The sequence below is a fragment of the Gracilinanus agilis genome, chromosome 1, assembly GCF_016433145.1.
Source record: "Gracilinanus agilis isolate LMUSP501 chromosome 1, AgileGrace, whole genome shotgun sequence".
Lineage (NCBI taxonomy): Eukaryota > Metazoa > Chordata > Mammalia > Didelphimorphia > Didelphidae > Gracilinanus > Gracilinanus agilis.
The window spans coordinates 269251672-269276253 of record NC_058130.1 but is presented as its reverse complement, the minus strand read 5'-3'; the positions used below and the strand labels follow the sequence as shown (position 1 = coordinate 269276253).

The 24582-nt window shown below is 35.3% G+C and overlaps 1 protein-coding gene across 9 annotated transcripts in view; it reads left to right on the top strand.

Moving 5' to 3' along the window:
- The window catches only part of DENND4C (DENN domain containing 4C), a 98332-nt gene that overhangs the window by 49271 nt on the left and 24479 nt on the right, over positions 1-24582 (top strand). For 3 of the 9 annotated variants that reach the window (XM_044661624.1, XM_044661607.1, XM_044661570.1), the window contains 11 exons: positions 5866-6011; positions 8711-8746; positions 8847-8977; positions 11159-11291; positions 13099-13305; positions 16225-16353; positions 16500-16626; positions 16876-17022; positions 19454-19579; positions 20779-20925; positions 23357-24507. In XM_044661624.1, the coding sequence (XP_044517559.1) occupies positions 5866-6011; positions 8711-8746; positions 8847-8977; positions 11159-11291; positions 13099-13305; positions 16225-16353; positions 16500-16626; positions 16876-17022; positions 19454-19579; positions 20779-20925; positions 23357-24507 (2480 nt within the window). The remainder of the gene's footprint in view (positions 1-5865; positions 6012-8710; positions 8747-8846; positions 8978-11158; positions 11292-13098; positions 13306-16224; positions 16354-16499; positions 16627-16875; positions 17023-19453; positions 19580-20778; positions 20926-23356; positions 24508-24582) is intronic. The other 6 variants (XM_044661599.1, XM_044661584.1, XM_044661577.1 and 3 more) reach the window with 5 other exon arrangements.

Sequence of the window (24582 nt, the reverse complement as noted above, 5' to 3'; positions counted from 1 at the left end):
TAGCCTTTAGAGACCGGTTTTCCTTTTCAATCTGGTTATTTCTGGTCTTTGATTTACTTGCCTCACTTTCCAATTGTGAAATTCTGCCTTTTAAACTGTTATTTTCTTGCCAGATCTCTTCCATCTTTTCCATGATCTCAGATCTGAACTCTTCAAGACCTTGTGACCCATTTTCATTGTTTTGGGAAGGTTTGGATTGTTTGTTCTCCTCTACTGTTTCCTCTGTTGTCTGGATTTTTTCTGTGTAAAAGTTGTCAAGTGTTAAAGGTTTTTTCTTCTTCATCTTTCTCTTCTGGTTTTCCCGATGGCTTGCCATTGTAAGCTGAGTTCCCTCTCAGCTTTATGCTCGCGCCCAGGATCTGTTTGTGGCTCTTTAGAGATTCCTGAGATCTCAGGTCTAGTTGTTTTGGGACAAGACTCCTGGTGGTCTCCTTGCTCATTCTTCTGCCTGAAGCTCCTTTAACAGTTTCAGGGAGTTGCTTCCGCAGTCAAGCACCTCTCTGCACTGGGTCCCCACTCAAGGTCTGCTCCTGCACTCAGAATCAGCCCCTTCGTCTGCGCCCCAGTCCAAGCTTTAATCCGTGCCTCAGCCCCTTCGCCTGCGCCTGAGTTCAGGGTCTGTGCTCAGAGTCCGCGAATTCCTCAGCCTCCCGGGGGGTCCCAAGTCTTGCTGCTCCCAGGAACAAGCCCTGGTGAGCTGCCAATGACCCAATGGGTGCCCCAAACCTGCTCCTACTCCCATGAGCTGGCTTTGGCGTGGTAGGTGGTATGGGGTGGGGGAGGGGGTTGCTCCACTCGTGTTTTCGTGGGAGCTGTTTCACCCCTTTATAACATGGAAATGCCCCGTTTCCACGTACCTCCGATGCTGCGCCCTGTTGTGGGGTCCCTTCTTTCCTCTGGATTTGTTTTTATGTCTTCTTGAGGAGTCCTATATGCGTGGATTGGGAGAAGTCAAGCAGCTGCTTTTTACTCTGCCACCATCTTAACCCGGAACCTCTAACATTCTATTTTAATAAAAGTTTCTATACTTCGAAAGATACAATAAAGAATGAGCCTTTAAGATTGTGTGGGGTGTGGGGTAGGAAGTACCTATCTGAATATGAAGGGTGTCTGACTCTGCTGATTTGACCATGGACTATCTAGAAATGGCTACAGGGAAGGGCAGCATCTGCCTTTTTCAGCTTGGTGGAAAACTGTTAACTCCTTAACTTGCTGGTTTACTATTTGGTACTTAGAGGCTTTCTATAAAGCTTGAGACTATCCTAAAAAATAAGTTAATATGTTTTCAATAATAAAAGGAGCCATCAGGAGGGGTCCAGCTTTTTAATCTCAGATAGGGCATCCATCTTCTGACCCCACCCTTTCAGGTCAAATAAGTCAATATATGACCCTGTCAGCTATATTAACTTTGATAGGATCCAGATAAAAATATCTATTAGAGACCTTGTTTCACTCATTGGCTTCCAACAGGGAAGAAACCTTATCTTCCCTCAACCCTAATAATTGGTTTGGCAAAATCAATTTGACTAACATTGGTAACTACATAGTTCTAATTATTGTTATTATTGGATTAATTGTAGTACGCAGCCAGAAATTGCAAGGTCTCAATATTGTCAGTTTTTAAAAAATGATAATAGAGTATAACAACCAAATAGCCTGTCATGAGTACGTCCTCATTATTGGTTTTGATTTATATGTGATAAATGGATAATGTTATTTTTACAATGTTATTAATTATTAATTATATTACTATAATAATTATATGTGTAATTATATGATAATCACATCAATCAACAATTAATTAATTGTTATAATATTGTTAATATAATGTTATTGTTCTAGTGGATAATGTTCACTTACAACAAGAAATTATTTCTGTGGTCCAAAATGTATGTAATTGTTTTAACCTGTTTATTCAATATTTGCAAAAAAGTATGCTCTGCTAGAATTAGTCTTGTATTAAAAACCAATTTGGCTTTATATTGCATTTTTTTAAATAATCTATCTTTTAATTGAAAAGGGGATGTAATAGTTCAATAACCATATAAAATGTTCTAAATTTAAGGCTATTGGTACTTTTTAAAATTTTCATTAATTTGTTTAAAACTTTTACCTGGTGAAAAATCTTATGCATTCACTCTGTGAGTCATGATCAAGTTAAAATGGGGAAACAGCTTATTTTTGAGTGAGAGATGTTTATGTTTCACCTCTGATTGGCTAAAACATTGCAGCATGGAATGTGAGCCATGAGTTAAAATTTTTTTATTATTAATTTTGTTTTTATTTACAATAGAACATTTGATTTTTATCTTTTTCTTTCCTTTTTTTTCTTTTATTTTTCCCTATATTTTTAGTACTGAAGTACATTGAAATCAGTATTAAGATTTTGAATTTCTAGGTTAAGCTCATTACATATATATGTTTACCAAAAGCTTGAGACTGTAGGAACCTGCAAGCATTTATTAAATATCATGGAACTGGTATGAGTTATTGTGACGGATTGCAGAAGAAGGGATTGCAATAAAGGCACTGTGCCAGAAAGCCTAAGATCTAGAGACCTGAAATCTATATGAGGTGGATGGATATTGGTTGCTAAGGTCTAATTGGAGGTAAAAGGATGCGGTCTTTTGACACCCTCAAACACAGGACAGCCTGGTACCAAAGTTCCAACAAAATCTCTATATGGCTGGCATCTTGGCTCCAATATCCCTAAGTCTCTAGACATAATCAGACTAAGGTAAAGATTTCCCTCTCACCTCAAACTATAGTCCCTTACTTCACTTTAAAGGTCTGGCAACTTTCTACAGCCCTGGCTACTAATGGGTAAAAAGTTATACTGTTACAAATGTCCCACAAGCTTGTGGAACATATATTTCAAATTAATTCAGGCCTACTGATAATTATAACACATTTTTCAGATTTAAAAATTTTTTATTCTTTTAATGTAAAATCTTTGAATCACTAGATTTCGTTTTATATTTCATATTTTATTTTATTTGATTTTATTATTTCTTTACACATTGTTTTCCTGCAATAACTAACTTAACCCTTTTTGAGATTTTGCTTTTTTCTTTTTCCCTTTTGATTTTTTCTCCTTGAATTTTTAAGTTTTCTTTTAAATTATTCATTCTAATCATCATTTTTTTCTTTTATTAAAAGAAGTGGGGGATATATAGCAGTCCAGGCATATATTAATCTGGATAATATTTTAAGGGTGTTCAAAAAGCTGACTCATGATATTTCTTATGATTGGTTTCTGTAACCTTGAGTTAAATTGAACCTTAGCCTGTCAAATTCCTAGCCCTTCCCTGAGGCTACACTCCTGAAGACTGGCCAATTATCTCATTCTACCTGTTTTGTCAGAAACAATCAATTAACATATGTATCAAATAAGCTTATATGCCTTAGGACTTATGTACTCTTGATTTTGGGCATTAACTGCATCTATTGTCTTAGGATTCCTCAGTTTGTGTCTTGTGATGATTACCTAACTTGTCAGACTACCAGTTTCCCCCTTCCCCCCTTCCTTTTTGTAACCCCAATAAAAATAAGTATGGTCTAACCAAAGGAAGCTCTATTCCCCCAAGGCTCTTGACAACAAAGTTCTATTCCATTAGAGCTCTAGACCACCAAAGCTCTATCCCATCTAGAGCCTACTCGCCTTAAGGCCTACTCTTTTGCTACTATTCTTTTGTCTCTGAGTCTTTCTTCCTTTGTTATATTCTCATTCTCTCTCTCTCTCTCTCTCTCTCTCTCTCTCTCTCTCTCTCTCACTCATTTTCCCTCAGTTTCTAACTTTCCTTCTCAGGTGTCCACCCATGAATATAACAAGCAAGTTACTTAAACCCATTTACCTAGCTCATGATGGTGAATCTATGGGACACAAAGGCCTCTCCATCAGCATGTTCAGGCCCCTGGCTTGACCCCCAAATACAGGGGATCAGGCATTCTACCCTCTTCTTCTGTTGCAGGAGCTGAGCCCACTTAGACTCTGCCCTAGTGAAGCCTGCTGCCCCTAGCCCCCCCACCCTCCCATTTCATGCATTTATTAAGTGTAGCCATTACCTAGATTGACCAGATAAACCCAGCTTTTGGAATGGAAACTGATAAGGATAAGTGGCAGGGGTAATTAGACATTGTAAAAAAATGGGAGAATTGGGTAAGAACTAGAAAAAACTACAAATTATATCAGTTACCTCAAATCTTGTACTTCTGAATCATTTTCACTGACCTTTCCCCATCCCTAGAATGATCTTCCACTTTATCTCTGCCTCCCTCCTTCCCTTAAGTCCCAAATGAAATCTTACCTTTTATAGGATGCCTTTTACTATCCCTCCTTAATTCCATTGCCTTCCCTCTGTTGATTATTTCCAATTTATCTTATCAATAACTCCTTTATTATAGAAGCCAGTCTTAATGCTTCTTTTTTTATTTTTAAAGTATTTTTTTAATTTTTTAAACCCTAATATTGTGTGTGTGTGTGTGTGTGTGTGTATCCTTCTATATTAATTTTATTTGTTACAGGGCTAGGCAATGGGGGTTAAGTGACTTGTCCAGGGTCACATAGCTGGGAAGTGTCTGAGGTCAGATTCGAACCTAGGACCTCCTGTCTCTCGGCCTGGCTCTCAATCCACTGAGCCATCCAGCTGCCCTCCTTAATGCTTCTTGAGGACTAGAGCTGTCTTTTTTCCCTAGACTCTTAGCCCAGTGCCTGGCACATAATAGGTGCTTAATAAATGCTTGTGGACTGACTGACTGAAGCTTTACTAACAATAGAGGGAAGAAGAGAATTAAAAAGGAAGGGAAGTATAGCTCATGAATTAGAAAATAAATTTCAGAATAGAGTAAAAGAACAAACTTGGGATAGGGGAGGCAGAACAGTCCTTTCTCTTGAGAAGTTTGCATAATAGAGAGAAACAACTTATAAAAGGAGTTGCTTCTGGGGAGAGAGTTTTTGGTTTGGTGGGGTAAGGAAGAGAATACGAATTTGTTTGTTTATTATGCCTCCTGTGTGCCTGGCACTATACTAAAGCACTTTTTACAAATATTGGAAAGTTGAAGGGTTGGTGGGTAAAATCTTAGTGGAGGAGATTGATGCATTATTTACAGTAACAATGGGAGTTTTGATTTATGTTTTTACAGCAGAAAAATGTTTGGGGGTGGGATATCTGGCAGAACAATAATTGATGTATGGCAGGAAGATAGGCAGGGTATAGAATTAACTATGGCTGGAGTTGGCCTACATGGAGTGAAAGCATTTACCACTCAGGACATAGGTCAAGAATTTCAGGGCTTCAAGCCTTAAGTTTGTTTGTTTGTTTGTTTTTATTGTCATGCAAAATCCACTTCTATATTGGTCATTGTTGTTAGAACAGTCATACATAACCAAAACACAAAATAAAACCCAAAATCACTGATGTAAAAGACAACCCCAACAAGTCTTTCTCAGGAGGTGGATAGCTTTCCCTCTCATAAGTCTTTCAGGATTGTCCCAGATTATTGCATTGCTGAGAGTACAAAGGTTTAAGTTTACCTGGGCACTATCTAGTCCAAAAAACAATAGCTGCACTGAAATATTAGTAAGATGACTAGGAGAAAGTGTGACTGGAGCCAGAAGAGGTACTCTGCAGTATGGACACAGTGGGCCCCAGGTTGCAAGTACCAGTCCCATGATTAGCAAAATCACAAGACTTATTTTTAAAAGTTGCCTTTTATAGATTCTATATATTTTGCAATCCTGCAGTATAGATAAATTAGTGAGTAAAATATAAGTAAAAACTTTAAATAGTACTTGGTATAGCATATCTAATCTGACAATTAAATTTTATAATGCACAATGTGATTTTTCTTTTTTTTCCCACCCAGGATTTTTAAAAAGCCGAGATCGTGCATATATGAAATTCTACACTCTCTTAACTAAAACCCAGATTTTTATACGTTTCATTGAAGAGTGCAGCTTTGTAAGTGATAAAGACACAGGACTAGCATTTTTTGATGACTGCATAGAAAAGGTAAAAAGTATTTTCATGTGCCATTGTTAGATAAAATTATATCCAAGTATAATATGTGCCATAACTGAGATTTTTAAAGATCTCATTTTAATTAATATGTTTTACTTTTCATGCACCTTAAATTTCTAAATATATTCGTTCCTCCTACCAACTGAGATAGCCTTGTAGCAACAATTAAAAAAAAAAAGAAAAGAAAATGCAGCAAAACCACCCAAGAGATGAACTATGCCTAACAGTATATGTAATACTTAGGGATTTTGTTTTACTATAGTGTCTAAATTGGGTGGGGGGGGGGCGGTTCCTCTCTTTAGAATCCATTGTAAGAAATCATCTTCACCATTCATTATACCTTATTGTGCTAAATCTTCTATCCTTAGAGTATTGTGTTTCTTCTACTGGTATAATTCTAATTTATTTTACTTGTAAATGTTTTGTTTTATTTTCATTATACCAGTAAAAACCATTTTAAAGGGCCTTTCTCTTAGTATTATTTTTTTAAATTAATGAGCTAGACATTTAAGTACTAATAGTTATTTGGAAGAAGTTAATTTCTTTAAAGAGCTCAAAAGCTCCATATGCTTTCATTTTCTACCCTTTTTGTCTTGATAAATAATGTTTGGAAATATTTTTAACTCTAAAACCTAAAGTGCACATTCCTCAAGGGAAGGGGAAATTGCCCTTAATCATAATTTTTTTTTACTTCATGTTCATTGTTTTGATTAGTGTATTACTCCTTCATTAAATGGATCTCAAAATTTTTTTATGTCTATAACCAATATGCTATATGAAGTTTTAGAATATCACATAATAAATATTCTAAACTTTGCGGTTTAATCTGTGTGCCTATCATACTTGTTGTATTTTAGGTAGTTCACATAATTTTCTTCTTTTACTCCAGTACCATTAGGAATTTTCAGATGCTAGCTAAAACTATCCACGTTTTACTTCCTTCAAAATTAATATTTTCACAAATAATTGGATTGTGAAGTAGCAATTATATATATTTGTTTGTACATATACAATTATAGCATTACAAATGTGGGATATAATAATTAAGGAAATTATTATTAGGGAGCTAGGACTTCCTTTTGCTTAACCTTGTTCTTGTCTGTAAAGAAACATTTACAAAAAGGTAAATTATGGTGTCCTGTTTAATAGTCAAATGAAGAGTTTTGTCTTTTAATATAATGGGAAAAAATTTGGTGTTATGGGCCTGAATCATTGGAAACTACTTACCTCCTAAATAACATGTATTCTCTGATACTTGAAGACCTCAGAGTACCTGTGCCTGAATTTAAATGGATATCTCTCTACCACAGAAGATTTAGAGCCAATCCTCAGTTCCTCTTGTGCATTTCTTGATCGTGTCTGTCTGTAAATCCTCCACAGAGTGATTTACCTTGTGTATTAGAGTCTACTTTTTATTTTAAAAAATATTTCATTGTTACTAGTGCAACATTGGATTGTTCTCATCTTTAATGGCCTTGAAAGAATCTGTTTTGTTTATGTCATTTCTTGTGTCATCTTTGGCAATATACATCAGCCTACTTATGGACCATGTACTGATTGTTTGCTCCATGGGTCACCTGTCATTTTGATTCATTTTAGATCCTGATATTTTGTGACTTGTGGTTATACAGCATTGTTTATCAAAATTTTAGCAGAGCATTCAGAGTCTTTCATATTATTTCTTATGATAATGATGGAGTAATTAGTGATCTAGAATATGATATATTTAGATGGATTCAGAACTAGATGAATAACTATAACCAAAAAGTAGTCATTTAAATCTCAAAGACTCCTTGAAGGAAAGTCTTGAGTGAAGTTCCCCAAAGATCTGTCTAGTGGTGTACTGTTTAATAGATACAAGTGGAGATGATATGTTTAGCGTTCCTGGTAGAAGACACAAAAATGGGAGAGCTAACAAATATATTGGATGATAAAGTTAGGATCCAAAAAGATCTCGACAGATTAGAATGATAGGTTAGATCTAATAAGATGAAATTTAATGGAGACAAGCCTAGGATCCTGTGCTTAGAAAGGAAAAGATGAGGATTAGCTAAGTGAATACAGTAGTATATCTAAAATATATTCAGTATGACCAGATTAGATTTGTATCAGGAATGCAGAGATAGTTCAGCCTGAAGGAGCCTATTATTAATGTAATTAATAGCATTAATGAGCCTTAAAAATTACATGGTCATATCAGTAGACTGAAAAAGCCTTTGACAAAAATTCATTATTCACTTATGTTAACAGTTGTTTTAAATACCATAGGAATAAAAGAACCTTTCCTTAACGTAGTCAAAGACATTTATCTCAAATGAAGAGCTAGCATACTGGAAACTATTCACTAAGATTAGACTTGAAACAAGGATGTTAGCTGCTTCTTACTATTTAACATGTTAGAGGTATTGGCTAGGATTTCTAATTTTATTTTAAATGGTCAATGAAAGAGAAAATAAATGATAAATAATTGAAAAATAAATTGTTACCCTCATCGTTTTTTTTCTTTATATATTTGATCAGTTCTTGCTATTTATTTTTATTTCATCATCATACAGATCTTTTCAGAGCCATTAATTAAGTAGATTAAATTAAGATACCATATTTTCATTTGGTGTCATCTTTTTATAAAAAGGAAAAAATGTGAGGAAACTTAAGAAATACAATTATCTGATTTTATTTTTTCTTTGTAGCTATTTCCTGATAAAGGCACTGAAAAAACAGATAAGGTATTTTTAAAAAATTTTTTATAACAGTGAAGTCTATGTTGACATTCCAGGATTATGCATTATACAAATTACTTTTGGGTTGTGGGTTTTTTTTCCCCAGGTTGATTTAGACTCAGCAGAAGATACCAGATTGATAGAGCTAGATGATTCCCAAAAGAGTGAACATACAGTATTAATAATGCCACCAGAACCACCTCCTAATGATGGACAAGACCTGCTGCCTAAATATAGGTAATTTGCAGAGCCAGGAGAAATTAGAACAATATATTGACTCTAGAATAAGAAATGAGATAGGAGTTGAAAGTATTTTAAGCATATCTTTCATGGTTCCCTTGATGTCTTATTTCTTTTTAAAATATCACCTTGCTAACAAAAAATCTGGATATAAGTTTAAATATCTGTAATAACTTCAGTTTTTGTAGACATATTTTATAAACCTTAAAATACTATATAGGTTGTGTGGTCAATATGCTTTTTACATACCCTAAGTAGTTAGGTAAAAAATTGTTAAAAGAAGCTGTTCAGGGGGCAGCTAGGTAGTTCAGTGGATTGACAGCCAAGCCTAGAGACAGAAGGTCCTACGTTAAAATCTGGCCTCAGACACTTCCTAGCTGTGTGATCCTGGGCAAGTCACTTGACCCCCATTGCCTAACCTTTACCATTCTTCTGCCTTAGAACCCATACATAGTATATTGACTCTTAAGGCAGAAGGTAAGGGTTTTAGAAGAAGCAGCTGTTCATTATTTCAAGTGTGTCTTTAGCTAATTTTTTGACAAGCAGGGTTTTAGAAAAGAATAATATATTGTGGAGATTGATATTTAACATTTATATTTTTCCATCACCGTACAATTAAAATTAGAATTTGATGTCTATATTAAATATTTATTGGATATTTAATGTGATTTCTAAATGCTGCACTAACTCTGGCTTACAAGTTAGAGCTTCAGTTGTATACATTGTGGCCTTGAATAAAAGTATTGTTATAGCAACTTCTGGGAAGAAGATGGATATCAACTTGAATGACAACTGACAGTTATGGAATTTAGAATTTACCCAGATGGCATGAGCCAGGGGCAAAAGACAGTTACTGCCATCACTATAAAAACCCAGGAGGTGATCCTTTAGGCCCTCACCTAGTTTAGGGTCTCACTCTTAAGAACAGGGTCCTGGGTAGTAGGTGGGTAGGCCTATAGACCTTCACTAGCACCTGTATCCTTGAGTAGCACCTTGTAGCACCTTGAGTATCAACTCAACCAGTTGCTGAATAGGGCTGAGAGACATACATCAACATCTAATCATCAAGAAGAATGCCATAAAAACTCACTCCACCTGGTCAAGGCCACATCTGGGCCTGACCAGGGCCTGAGAGGGAGAAGGAATTTCTCCAGCCAGCTGCCAATCTGATTAACAATTGATTAGCTAACTTTAGTACCTATAAACTAGCATAGCCATCCCCACACCATCTTTTTTAAACTTGATCCTACCCCTTGAATTATTACAATTAAACCTTTGAACTTATTCAGGTGAAGATTGTTATTATTCCAAGATCAGTTAATAGTCCTGCATTCAAGGGAAAGGGGATTATTTCAGATAAGCGGCAGTCAACCATGTTTTACAAATATCAATAACTGTACTCACCCTAAATATTTATCCATTAACCCAACTCCAAGCGTAGTAGCCAGGAAGGCTGTGTGAGCCAGCTCACAGCTTCTCACTTGCCACTTGAGCGTGGGCACTGTAGGTGGGACTGGTGCTCGACTGAGTAATATATATTGGTGAGGACCTGGTGTTCATTATCAATCTTTGGTGTTCACCTAGGCTTCTAATCCTTATTCAGTCAGATCCTTATTCCATCTGAGGACCTTGGGCCATCTCTTTATCAGGCCCAAATACAGAAGCGCCATACTGCCCATAATAGTATGCTGTCTATCAAATAAGGTATCAGAATGTGATCACTGTAATGACCTAGGTTTTTATTCTAATAGGTGTCCTATATCTGTTTTTAAATAAGTTGGTATATAGTTCAGTTTTTGAGAAATTAATTTCTTGGGGACAACTAAGCTGTTCAATGAATTGAGAATCAGGCCTAGAGATAAAGGGTCCTGGGTTCAAGTTTGGCCTTAAACACTTGCTGGTGGTGTGACCCTGGGCAAATTACTTAACCCCCATTGCCTACATCTCACTGCTCTGCATTGGAACCAATATATAATATTGATTCTAAGACAGAAGTGAAGAGTTTTTTTGTTTTGTTTTTAATTTAATTTCTCTTTGTTACAAATTTTTAAGGAACAAAATTTATCAAATACATAGATAGAATTGAAGTTTTGGAAAACAAGAAAAAAAACTTAATTTTATAACCAAAGGGAAAAAAGAAGACTCAATTAAAGTAATACTATTCTCTTCTCTCTTAAGCTACAAAAACTTTCCAAGGCTGGACCTTAAGCTCTTTGATAGACCACAGGCATTGAAAATTCCTTTCAACAGACATCCTGCAGGAAATAACATTTCAAATAGTCCTGCCCTCATGGCTAAAAGGACTAAACAGGTGGGTTAATCTTGATATAACGTGTGTTTTTTTTAAAACCTAAAAATGTGGGGAGGGGGTAGCTGGGTGGCTCAATGGATTGAAAGCCAGGCCCAGAGACAATACACAGTATTGATTCTAAGATGAAAGGTAATGGTTTAAAAAAAAAAATTTTTTTTTTAAGCATAAAAATGTATGTGTCTAAAAAACAACAAATTCATGTATTTCACTATACATGAAATATATCAGTAAACAGTCAATTCAGCATTTTGTTCAAATGTTTACTATATGCTAAGTTTGGGAGTTTACTGTGCTAAGTATGAGAGATTTAAAACATTATTAAAAAAAAACCAACTCATTCCCTATCTTCAGAAACCTATATTCTCTTGGGGCCAGAGGGAGAATTACTGAGTTTCTATTCTGTTATCACTATTGACTTTTATTAGACCTTGAATATAATTTTTTAAAAATTTTAAACATTTATTAATATTCATTTTTAACATGGTTACATGATTCATGCTCCTACTTTCCCCTTCACCCCCCGCATTCCCCCCATCCCTGGCTGATCAAGACCTATTTCCAAATTGTTGGTAGTTGCATTGGTGTGGTAGTTTCGAGTTCACATCCTCAATCATGTCCACCCCAACCCTTGCGTTCAAGCAGCTGTTTTTCTTATATGTTTCCTCTCCTGCAGTCCTTTGAATATAATTTTAAACCTGCATCTTTGCTTAATATAAATTCTCAAATATATATGCTCTTAGAGAATTCTTGGAAACCAGATATATCAGAATATCATTCAAATATAAAAAGGGAATACGTTTTGACAAATTGAGTCCAGTTATTTCACAACAAATCTGTTATGTTTAGTTATGAATAGAAAATATGGTTCTCTTTTTTGATACTCATCATTAAGATGACTATATTTAGAAGTTTCTGGGACTTTAAATACATCCTCAATTTCTTCATTGAGCTCTAGTTTCATCCTATGTATTTAGCTGCCTACCTGTCCTGTCCACTTCAAACTCTTTGTCCAAAATTGAACTCAACAGTTCCTTCGAAATATGTGACTCCTCCTAGCATAAGTTCCTAAAGATGACACTTTTAGTCTCAAAACATTTTAAACTCTCTTATTGCTTCATCCTAATTCAGGTGATTCTCAAGGCTTCTTGAACTTCTGCCATTACAGAATCAGACCTCCACACTGGTAGCACATTTTCCACTTACTTTGAAATCCTTTGCTTCTTTTAAGTCTTAGCTTAGGCGGCACTTCTATTTAGCTTCTCTGTATCTCCTTGCCTCTGTTCCCAGATGATAGTGATCTTTTCTTCTTAAAATTTCCATAGCAAATCATCTTTGTATTTTCCTTTGAAATTATCATAGGATAATAAGATTTAGAAACTGAAAGAACCTTTTGCTTTGTTATTTTTTGTGTGTGTGTGTTAATATTTATTATCCCTTCCTATTAGAATGTAAACCCTTTCAAGCTATTTGATCATTTTTTTCCATCTTGTAAACCTAGCACAAAACATAAATAGTAGATGTTTAATGTTTGTTGAATTGAATACATTGATTCGGTAGAGTTGAAATTAGGTAATTTAAAAATTTGGGAATGTATTATCTTTTAGAACCAATAAAGATGCAACAGGATAATGAGATTTTTTTTTTTGAATTATCTCTTTCCAGAAGTGAGTTGCTGTTCTAAATCTTGATAGATCTCAGAAGGATTTAATTTTTTAGGCATTAATTTTAGAGTGGAATTCTTTGTACATATTTCTTTTTTAAATTTATGGTGTATTGGATATAATTTCCTTTAATTTTCTTTTTCTAGGAGATAAAAACAGCTCATAAATTGGCCAAGAGATATTATACAAACCCACCACAGTGGGCTAAGTGCCTATTCAGTCACTGTTATAGTTTATGGTTCATTTGTTTGCCAGCTTACGTTAGAGTTTCTCATCCTAAAGTTAGAGCACTGCAGCAAGCATATGATGTACTTATTAAGATGAGGAAATTAGATGTGGATCCTCTGGATGAGGTAAGTACAACAAATTTTATACTTTACAAATTACTGATTCTTAAATGGATTTAAATTTTACTGTTAAGAAAATTACAGATTTGCAAATAGCTTTAACATCTCCCAAGTAGCTTAGAATTGTAAAAATTACTTCAATTAGGACAATTTATTTAATTTTTGGTTCATTTACAAAAATTTTTTTCACACTTAAACAAAAACCAACCCACCATTCTCTATAATGATCTATTGATAATAAAGTGAAAAAAGTCCTTTTGGCCAAGGATGAAGACCATTTTATACCAGATAAGGTGGGTAGCTTATTTTTTTCCATTCCATTCTGATCTATTCTGTTCCAATCCTCTTTCTTATTTGTTTGGTCCTCCTTTGTCCAGTTGAGATAAGTGAGTTTATGGATTTCTGGAATTATATTGGTATCCAAAAGAATGGTAAGGAAAGTTTTTAGAGAAGGGGCAAATTTGGGGAGCTGATTTTCAATTCCATTTTGTACATGCTGACTTTGAGATGACTCTCTATGGTTGGAAACAGATCTGAATGTAGATACAAGGACCAAATAACTAGATTTGGGAATTGTCTTCATAGAAATAATAATTTCCTAGGAGATGATATCACCAAGAGAGAGCCCAGAGAGAAGAAAGAATGACATAGATTTGAAAGACATCCATGTTAAGAGGCAGAGTATGGAATCTGGTTTAGAAAAAAATAATGAGAAAGAGTGCTGAGGCAGGTGGAAGAAACAAGAAAGAACAAGGGTCTTCTGACATTACGTTCTGAAATCTCTGTTATATTCCATTGACTGTCCTGAGAAAGTTTTTTTTGTAAGGTTTAAAAAAGGCAAGTCTATATGATATCTACTCACAGTCTTTTGTGTGTGTGTATGTGTGTGTGTGTGTGTGTATTTTTTTTTTAAACCCTTAGCCTCTATCTTGGAGTCAATGTATTGGCTCCAAGGCAGAAGAGTGGTAAGGGTAGGCAATGGGAGTCAAGTGACTTGCCCAGGGTCACACAGCTGGGAAGGGTTTGAGGCCAGATTTGAACCTAGGACCTCCCACCTCTAGGCCTGGCTCTCAACCTACTGAGCTACCCAGCTGCCCCCTATGTTTATATATTCTTGTTCTGAACCCCAATTATGAGAAATAACATTTTCTTTGTGTTTTCTACTCTTGGGGTGGAGGGGAGAGAACACACTAGCTTGGAAAGCAGAACCTTAAATAAGGGGTCTTGCTCTGTGTGGGGATGTGTATAAAATGGAGGACACTACATGCAAATAACTACATAAATTTTGTGTGTGTGTGTGTGTGTGTGTGTGTGTGTGTGTGTGTGTATGTCTATGAATTTATACATAATTGTTTGTAATCCACCATTAAACTGAATTCTTTTAGGACAGGGCCTATTTTGCTATTTGTCACATACTCTAATTACCAAAATGCCTGTAACCATGTCCATTGATTAGAAAGATATTTTTTTATTTGTTCCTGTAGTATGTTTATGGTTTGACTTTCTATATCTATCATATATCCACTTGGAGCTTATCTTGGTACATGATATTAGTATAAACTAAATTTCTGTCAGACAGTTTTCCAGAAGTTTTTGTCCACTAGTGAACCTTTATCCTAATAGCTAGAAACTTTGTATATATCAAAAACTAGGTTACTTGTTCTATCTCTTTGGACATTTTGTACCTAATCTGTTCTACAGATTTCTCTCTCTTTTCTTTTTTAACCACAATCAGATTTTTTCCAAAATTAATTTTTGTTGATAGCTTTTATATTTTTATTTCATCCAGATTTTTCCAGATACCCTTACCCTTCCCTGTCCCTGAGACTCATCCAAAATAACAAGTGAAGTTTTAAAATAAATCTGAAATTACATCAAAAAAGCCTGAAAAATATATGCAGTGTATCACATTCATGGGCCTCTGCAAAGGAGGGAATTGCACTTACCTTTTTTTCTCTTCTTTTGAGCCATGCTTTTTCCTTGTAATTTTGAAAGATTAACTTTTTGTTATTTTACGTGTGTGTATTTCCATTTCTGTTGTTGTAGTTAATATATATATATTATATATATGTATATAACATATATATATATATTGTTTTATTGGCCCTGTGTAGTTCATTCTTTGTCAGATCCTATAAATTGTTCCATGTTTCTCTGTATTCCATCATAATTGCTTTTTCTTGCAGTACAGTATCATTCTATTATGTTTATGTACCACCATTTATTTTGTCATATCCTCATCTATGCATTTTTTCTAGTTCTTTGCTAAATAATAATAATAATAGTAATACTAATATCAACAACAATAGTTGATATTTATATAGTGCCTACTGTGTACTTACTGGGCACTGTGCTAAGCTCTTTACAAATATTATCTTATTTGATCCTTACAACACTTGGAGGTAGGAACTGTTGTGATACCCATTTGACATTGGAGGAAACTGAGCAGTTATGTGATTTGACCATGGCCACTCATTTATTTGTTAAGTGTCTGAAGCTAGATTTGAATCTGGATTTTTTTAATCCATGAAAATCTACCTTCTCTCCTTTGCTTCTCTCCCACATTGAGAAAGAAAAGATAAAGCCCCTTTAAAGGGGTATGACACACCAAAATAAATTCCCTCGTTCATTATATCAAAAAAAAAGTCTCAGTCTTCATTCTTGAATATATCACCTTTCTCTGGAAGTAGAGAGCATTCTTCATCACGAGTTCTTGGAATCAAGATCATACATTTCATGATCAGAGTTCTTGAGTCTTTCAGAATAATTTGTATCAGCAAATTTTTAAAATACTGGAGCTTTGTCTTGTAGGGGGAAATGTTACAGATTTATTATGTTTTCCTGTGTACATTTTGAGTCATTTAAAATTCAGCAAAGTATATGAATATTTTAAACTAATTCATATCACGTTTTCAATTTTGTCAGGTGTGTTATCGTGTTGTAATGCAACTTTGTGGACTTTGGGGTCATCCTGTTCTAGCAGTTCGAGTCTTATTTGAAATGAAAATTGCTAAAATACAACCAAATGCTATTACCTATGGTTATTACAATAAGGTAAGTAAGATTAAGACTTGGGCCAAATAGAATATTATTAAATCTAGATGCATTTTTTTTTGTTTTTAATTCTTGAGAGTACTTTTTGAAATATGTGTATGATTTTGTTCTATAGAATTTCCTGATGAAACAATTTTTGTTGTCAGGTAGTTTTGGAGAGCCCATGGCCTAGCAGTAATCGCAGTGGTATCTTCTTGTGGACGAAGGTACGGAACGTGGTGTGTGGCATAGCACAGTTTAGGCAGCCCCTTAAAAAGGCCACGCAGATATCAGGTAATATATTAGTTGTGATCAAAGATATACTTCCACATTGAACCATGAAATGTATTACTTTGTATGGCATGGTGAACATTTTAATTTTTCTAATATTTAATAATTGGATGTTATGTTATTCATTGCCACAGTTTACTTTGATCCAGAATTATTTGTTGGTGCATCTTTAAAAGTGTTGTGAGTTGTTTGTGTTTAGTTTCGCAGGTATTAGTACATTTATTATTGAGCTGCTGTTGCCCTTATCTTTAGCTCCTCGGAATCCCACAGGTGGAAGTGATGGGGACACGGTGAGCCATGGTAGCGTGGATAGTTCTAATGATGCTAACAATGGGGAGCACACACTCTTCGTCAGAGATTTAATCAGGCTTGATTCCATTGATAATCACTCTAGCACAGGTACTAAATCCTTCTGGGTTTCACTAACCCATCACATACTCTCTTCCAATGCATTTTAAACATTGCTTTTCCTTTCCTGAGGTTGTGCGATATGAATGCTTTTTAATGCCATGTAACATGGAAAGAAAACTAAGAGTATTGTCAACTCATGATATTAAATCAGTACCCTAAAGGAAAATTACTCTTGGAGAGCAGGTAACATGATATTTTTATAACTGCTTTCCTAGTCCACTTACATCTGTGGAATTGTGTAGTATTTTTGATAGAAATTTCAAATTAGAATTTTAATTTGGGATATGATTCAGAAATTTATTTCCTAATTGCATAGAAAGTGGAACCTGAGAAAATTCTGAGGTTATAAACATGGAAACAGAAGGGGATATAGTGGCAATGAGGAGAGTTTTATATACTCTTTATAATGGAATTACCTATTATGGCAAGTTACTTTGAAGATTTATTAAGTATAACATGGTTGAAAATCTTCTGTCCATTAAAGTTAGAGAGAAGTGTAATGTAAATTACCGTATTGTGCCAGTGTGTGTGTGTGTCGCACATCCTTCTTCTTCTCTCGTGTTTTTGTTAATAGCTCGAGCTTTTTCTTAAAGAGAATCCTGAGTCTCGTTCCTGTGCTTCCTCTGATGTTCTTGTCTCAAGGCCTGGAGTCTCCTTCTCTCTGATCTTTGTTGCTCTGCTTTTCGCTCTGTGCTGTTTCTTGGTGCTGCATGTGTCCTTGGCTGTCATGGTGTGGGGTGCAGACAGACTTGTATGAAGTGAAGCCATGGATACACGTGGGCATTATTTCTGCCCTTGAATGTTAACATCTGCAGGTAATTTCCCATTTTTTAGGTAAAATTTCGCTGACAAATAGAGGGACGTGGGAGTTTTAGACTTGCATAGTAAACATTGCCCCAAGTAGAAAACTATCTTAGATGCCTTACCCTTTCTTTCTTTCATTTTATGTAGGATCTTCCCCAGATAGGTAGGATCTTCCCTAGATAGCCAGCAATGATTTCATGGATAATTTTCAAAGCTGGTTTATAAACTTGCATTGTTATTACTTAAGGCTTAATTTTAATTTCTGACCAGGAGGTCTATATAATGGGATCGCTTCATACTTGAAACCAGCTTACTATTAACATATTTTAAATACTTTAGTAACTAAATCCCTTTCTCATAGAGGCTAAGATGGAAGATCCATCTTATACTGGATCCTCTATTTTTCATTTAGCAAACATTTACAATGTTCCTTTTATACCTATTGTGTGAAAAGCCCTGAAATTCCTGTATTGGCCATGAAATATCATGTCAGGCTTGTCTTGTTCTTTATAAAGAGCCATTTGCTCCATTAATTTAGTCAGCAAAATTACTGTGTGTTTGAAATTGCCTTCCATATCCTCAGCAGCATGTTTATATGCTTGAGAAATTTAGTGAACAAACTGTTAAGAGGCCTGCTTGTAAAGTGATTTGTAGTCCCTTAAGTGTGAGTGTCAGCTGTTTCCTAGGGTGGCAACCACAGTTGTTGTACAATACTAATAGAAAAAATGGGCTTCTGTTCCTGAGAGACCAAAACTGATTTTTACTTTATACGTTTAGTTCACTAACATTGTTACCTAACAAAGTTAACATTTCTCCTTCCCTTCCTCTAGACCTCATGACAAAGGCAACATAACAACTGTGATGGGGACCATGACCTCTCAATTATCACTGTCAACTGGGATGGAGTATTCTAGCTGTAGAAGACTAGCATTCACATCCCACATTAGTTACCTTTTAACTCTACTTGAAGTGATGGTTATGAGTTTTCGCAGTAGTGATAATTACAATAGTTATGGGCTATGATGTTTCTGTTATATCAATAGATACTTTTGGCATTTGGAAAACTGCTACCCTAGCTCAGGATCATTCTCTAGAAGTCAAAGGCAGGTGCCTGATTTCAGATGCTCTTAAAGTATTGTCATAATTCTTAAAATTTTGGAAGAAAAATGATCAGTTAATACATTTGATTATATTCTCGGTTCTTTTATTATCATAGTCACATGTTGATAAAATGCTTACTGGGTTGTGGGAGTCTGAGGGTTTTGCTATATACTTTCTCTGTTCTTTATCTTGCTTGGGGATCTTTGATGCTGACTACTTTTCCATTTCTTCATGGTATTCTGTAGTAACTTGGCTTTTCAAATTCAATGGTCAATATTTTTAGCTACATAATGATCTTAACTTTTCTGTTTCCATTATCCATTATTATTTATTGTCATTTGAAAGAGCCTTTCTATGTTTTATAAAGCTGTGATCTTGACCCCTTAAATCTTGTTTTCTTGACTATAATTATGATACCTTATGAATGGAATTTAATTTAAAAATAAAAAGCTTTTTTTTGGGGATAGTTCATAAGTACCTATGTCTCTAATATGGTTCCTCTTTGTTCTAACAGGTGGTCAGTCTGATCAAGGATATGGGTCAAAGGATGAACTCATAAAGGATGATACAGAAAGTCTTCATGTACCCAAAGCACAAGTTGAGGAAGAATTGTTAGCTAAAACTAAAGCCCAGATAGACAGTTAAGTATTGCTGTTTAATGACTTTACATTGTTTATCTTCCCTGGTAGATTGTCAATCCCTAGTGAGCAAGGGATTTATTCATTTTTATTTATTCATTTTTGTCTCTTGTTCTGTGCCTAATAGTACCTAACTTGATGCTCAACATCAGACCTATTACTATTTGCATCTTGAGAGTCTGAGTCAAGATACAGACCAAGGTCACACAGATTGACAGAGCTAGGACTAAAATTAAGGTCACTTGGCTACCAGACCAGTTTTCTTTTTTTCCCCCCCAGCTATCTGAACCAGATTAGATGTAAATTTGGGGAAATATAAAATTGGAAAATATTTAATAGAATTAATTTAAAATATAACATTGAGTTGGTAAGTAGTTTTCTATACACTGTCAAGAATTCCTTTCTAACACAGAAAAACATTTGCTTGATCACATGGTTCAATAGGAATATGATTGGGGATCTAAACTCTAAATGATCACTCTGTTGCAAATATTAATAATATGGAAATAGGTTTTGATCACTGATACATGTAAAGCCCAGTGGAATTGCTTATTAACTACAGGAGGTGGGAGGGAAAGAATATGAATCATGTAACCATGGGAAAATACCCTAAATTAAATAAGTAAGTAAGTAAATTTAAAGAAAAAAAAGAATTCTTTTCTATTCAAGTTTGACACCACTGCTTTATCCTATGCTATACTGTCAGAAATCACTCAGGTGTCATATAGGGTGGGCAGGGTCTTTATTTGTGGGTTAAAATGGCCTAAACTTTTTAAAAGTAAAATCTAGACACATCTATCCTTCAAAGAAGAAATCGAGTGATTTTAAAAGACTCTGATTTCCTGACAGAAAAAAGTAGAGAAGAAAGATAGCCTGTGATCTTTCCTATCCTTCATCATATGGCTGTGCTCTAACAAACTCCACTCTTGGCTTCCAGATGGGCTATAAAAAAGGATCCAGCCCTTTAGGAGTTCCTTCTAGATATAGCCATAGCTGGTTTATATTCTCAGTTTGAGTAATGTTAGAGTGAGATGAAGTAGATTAGATTTTTGGCAGTATGATTGTTGATGATTCAGAGATTTCTAGATTGACATTGTCATATGTGGGAAAACAAGAACAAAAGATTAAAATAATAGAAAATATGTCAATATCTTAAAATTTGGTTTTATTATTGTCATTCCTGATTGACGTTTCTTTTTAGAAGCTTCTGATGTCCCTGCTTTTGTGGAAAAGGTACAGCAGCTGAGTCCAGAGCCCTTTAATCCTACAGAAACACCTACATGGGGAAGCAGCATTGTGAAAGTCCCCTCTGGTATTTTTGATATTAGCAGCCGGAAGAGTAGCACCGGTGAGTCACTTCATTGCTTACCACATTGAATTTAATACAGGTTGAAGTAGCATATGGACAGACCCTTAAAGCACAAATGATATAAAGTTACCTCATTGGTGGTAACTGTTGTACTTAATAACAGGGCATAATTCTGATCCATAATGGGAACAACATCATTAAAAGATGTTAAATTGAAAAAACCAATGAAAAAAGCTGTATACAAGTTCATCAGTTAAATGAAATGAGACAATGAATATTTGCTTGTCCATGATAAAGAGCATAACAAGTCATTTCTTTATTAAGTATTTGGTTTCTAACCATAAAGACTGACTAAACTAAGGCTTTTGGGGGAGCATGCCTTCCCCATTGGAAAAAAAATATTTTTGTTTTTGTTCCCACCCATCCTTGTTAGAGCCAGCAAGAAGAATCAAAGACAGTCCTGTATTTTTTTCTGGAACCAGATAAGTGATAAAGTAGTTCTTCACTTATATGTACTGCCAGAATTGGTAGCTAAAACAAAAGCCCAGATAGACAGTTAAGTATTGCTGTTTAATGACTTCACATTGTTTAGATTATAAATCCCTAGTGAGCAAGGCTTATTCCTTTCTTTCTCTTGTTCTGTACCTAACAGTACCTGACTTGATACTCGGCATTAGGCCTATTGCTTTTTGCATCTTGAGAGTCTTGAGTCAAGATACAGATCAAGGTCGCACGGATAGAGCTAGGACTAAAATTCAGGTCTCTTGATTGTCAGGCCAGTTCCTTTCCCCACCCCACCCCCAGCTATCTCAACCAGATTAAATGAAATTTTGGAAAAATGTAAAATTAGAGAAAGAGAAGAGAACCTCAAACCATCTCCCTCTAATGGAATCATTTGGTTTGATTATCAGTCCAATTTCTACAAGGAAGCCATACTTCTAATTATTCAGAGTTGAAAATGTATAATCATGAGGTGACTACACTGTTAGTATCAACCCTTCCCCATGACATTCTTCTGAATTTGAGAATCCTGAGGGTCTTGACTGTATCTTTATTTGATGATGTACAAGTAATTCATAGGAAGGCATCATAGTATGGGGGAAAGAGGGGTAGATTTGGAGAAAGAGGAACTAGGTTCAATTCCCAGCCCTGCAACTTACTTTGGGTATCTTGGGCAAGTTACTTAAGCTCTTCCTGGGTCTTAGTTTCTCTAAATCTGTAGTCCTGTGATTTCTATGTAGTCAGCTATAGTGTGGATAGAAAAAATTCTATTTTCCAGATATTCCAGAATCAAATATTCCAGAAAAGGTAGTAGAGATTTTTTTTGTTAATGACTGTATACAGAGTAAACTTACCTGTTTTCTTTTCTTATTTTATTTGCTGTGAAGCTTCTGTATTTCTTCAATGGTGAAAAAAATATATAGGCAAAGGTAGAAATGTCTTTGAGTTTTGAAATCCCAGGTGAATGCTTAATTGAATTCAGTGTCTAAAAGAAGTTATTGGGATCTTTTCTTAGTATCAAAGCCTGACAAAAGAATAAAAAGATAATAGTCCAAGGAAAATCAGTTCCTTAATTAATTCATTATTTTCTTCTGTCTCCTGTCTTCCACACTTTACATGTCCTACTTTTTTAATGAATGTTTATTTTGTTGAAGAAGGGGAAAGCAATATGTAGATACTACTTTTGACTCTGCATTAAATAAGATAAAATTGAATTAATATTTTAGAGGTGCTCTGGCTTCTCAGTACCTGTGAAAGGTCAGGTTGGGAGTATCAGCCTAAAGTCCTAAAAGTATTTTTTTTTAGTCCATCAAAAAAGATGCCTAGGAAACAATGTAATAATAAATTGTTGACTGTGGGAGAATTTAACCAAAGTTCTTACCAAATTGTTATTTGAAAAAAAACAAATGAAGTTTACTCTGTTTAATGTGATTTCAGATGAGAATAGAAGATTTCATCCTCCTTTCCCCAGTCTTGAAAAGGTTCCCACTGTCACTGGAAGACTGTATCCCTTTGGGTCACATCTCTGGAGGCCTTATCTCCATTTTGAAATTTGAGTTATTTCTCCATTTACTGTTACCACCCTTTTCCTGCTATTCCTTATGTGTGTATGTTGGAGGGAGAAGGGAGAAGCATCTACTTGATTTTTCTGTAAATCTGAACTTTCATGGAAATGAAGAGATATCTAAAAGAAGAGAATTTCTTTTGGATACATTTTTCTTTTTGGTAGTCTGTTCTTTAGACTTATGCTGATATTTTCAACTCTAAGTTTTGTTCATTTATATTTTTCTGCTTATAATGTGAAATTTGTGGTTTCATGGTAAATTTTAAGAAGTAATAGTAAATGTGTTTGCCAGGAGTGTCTGTTGATCCAGTCTTAAATTTGTACCTGGTTTCTTCATTTAACCCAATATCTATTAAGAATATTTTGGGGAAGGAAAGATTTTAACAATGTTTTTTTCTGTTTTAGGTAGTACATCAAATATACTATTTTCTGCTCAGGATTTGGTTGAAGATACAGTGTTCACTGAAGTGTCTACTCTGAAAATTAGTGACAAAGGAGAGAAAAGACAAAAACATTTTTCAGAAAGGAGTTGTAGTTTCAGCTCTGAAAGTCGAGCAGGAATGTTGCTGAAGAAGAGCAGTTTGGACTCAAATTCTAGTGAAATGGCAATAATGATGGGAGCGGATGCCAAGATCCTTACTGCAGCACTGTCCTACAATAAGACATCACCATTTCATGTTCAAAAAGACCAGAGCTTAGACAGTGTGGCTGGCCCACTGGTGGACATGAGGACTCCTGTGTGTGCAGGGGTTTGGGGGTCTGCTGCAGGCCTGGGAATGCTGGAGGAAGGGCAAGAACAGCCAGACACTGTTAGTGATGAAGGCATAGCAGTAGTAACAATGGCAGAGAATAAACTTCCAGAACCACAGAATGAAAATCAGTCCAAAGACCTAAAAACAGAATCCAAAGATATAATAAATAAAAGAAATAGTTCTTATGGTGGAGCTAAACCAATTGAAAGGGAAGATGTTGAAACTGGGTTAGATCCTCTGTCTCTGTTAGCCACTGAGTGTATAGAAGGGAAGCATTCTGACTCTGAAGAGAAGACACTGTCTCCAGTTGTGGCACGTAATCTAGCAGATGAGATAGAAAGCTACATGAACTTGAAAAGTCCTTTGGGAAGCAAGTCTTCCAGCATGGAATTGCATAAACGAGAAAACAGAGGATCTACAGAATGTGTGTCTGGTGTGTTCACTCCATCTTTAGAGCGACGGTCTAGCCTGCCCTTGGATCACAGTCCACCAGCCCAAGAAAAAACTGAGAAGCCCAAGAACCCTCCTGCAGTATCCAGGTCAAAAACTTTCATGGGACATTCTAAACAGCAGACTCCTTCACGAACACATAAAGAGCGTTCTACATCCTTGTCTGCACTTGTACGTTCTTCACAGCATGGATCATTAGGTTCTGTAGTCACTTCTTTGTCAGGAATAAAGCTAGATAATATTTTGTCTGGACCCAAGATAGATGTTCTGAAGTCTGGTATGAAACAAGCGGCTACAGTAGCCAGTAAGATGTGGGGAGCTGTGGCTTCTGCTTATAATTATTCAGATGATGAGGTAAGAATGGTCTTTATTGTGCAGTTACCACATATCAGAATTTTTGTTTTGTGTGATCCTGTGTAATAATTCTTT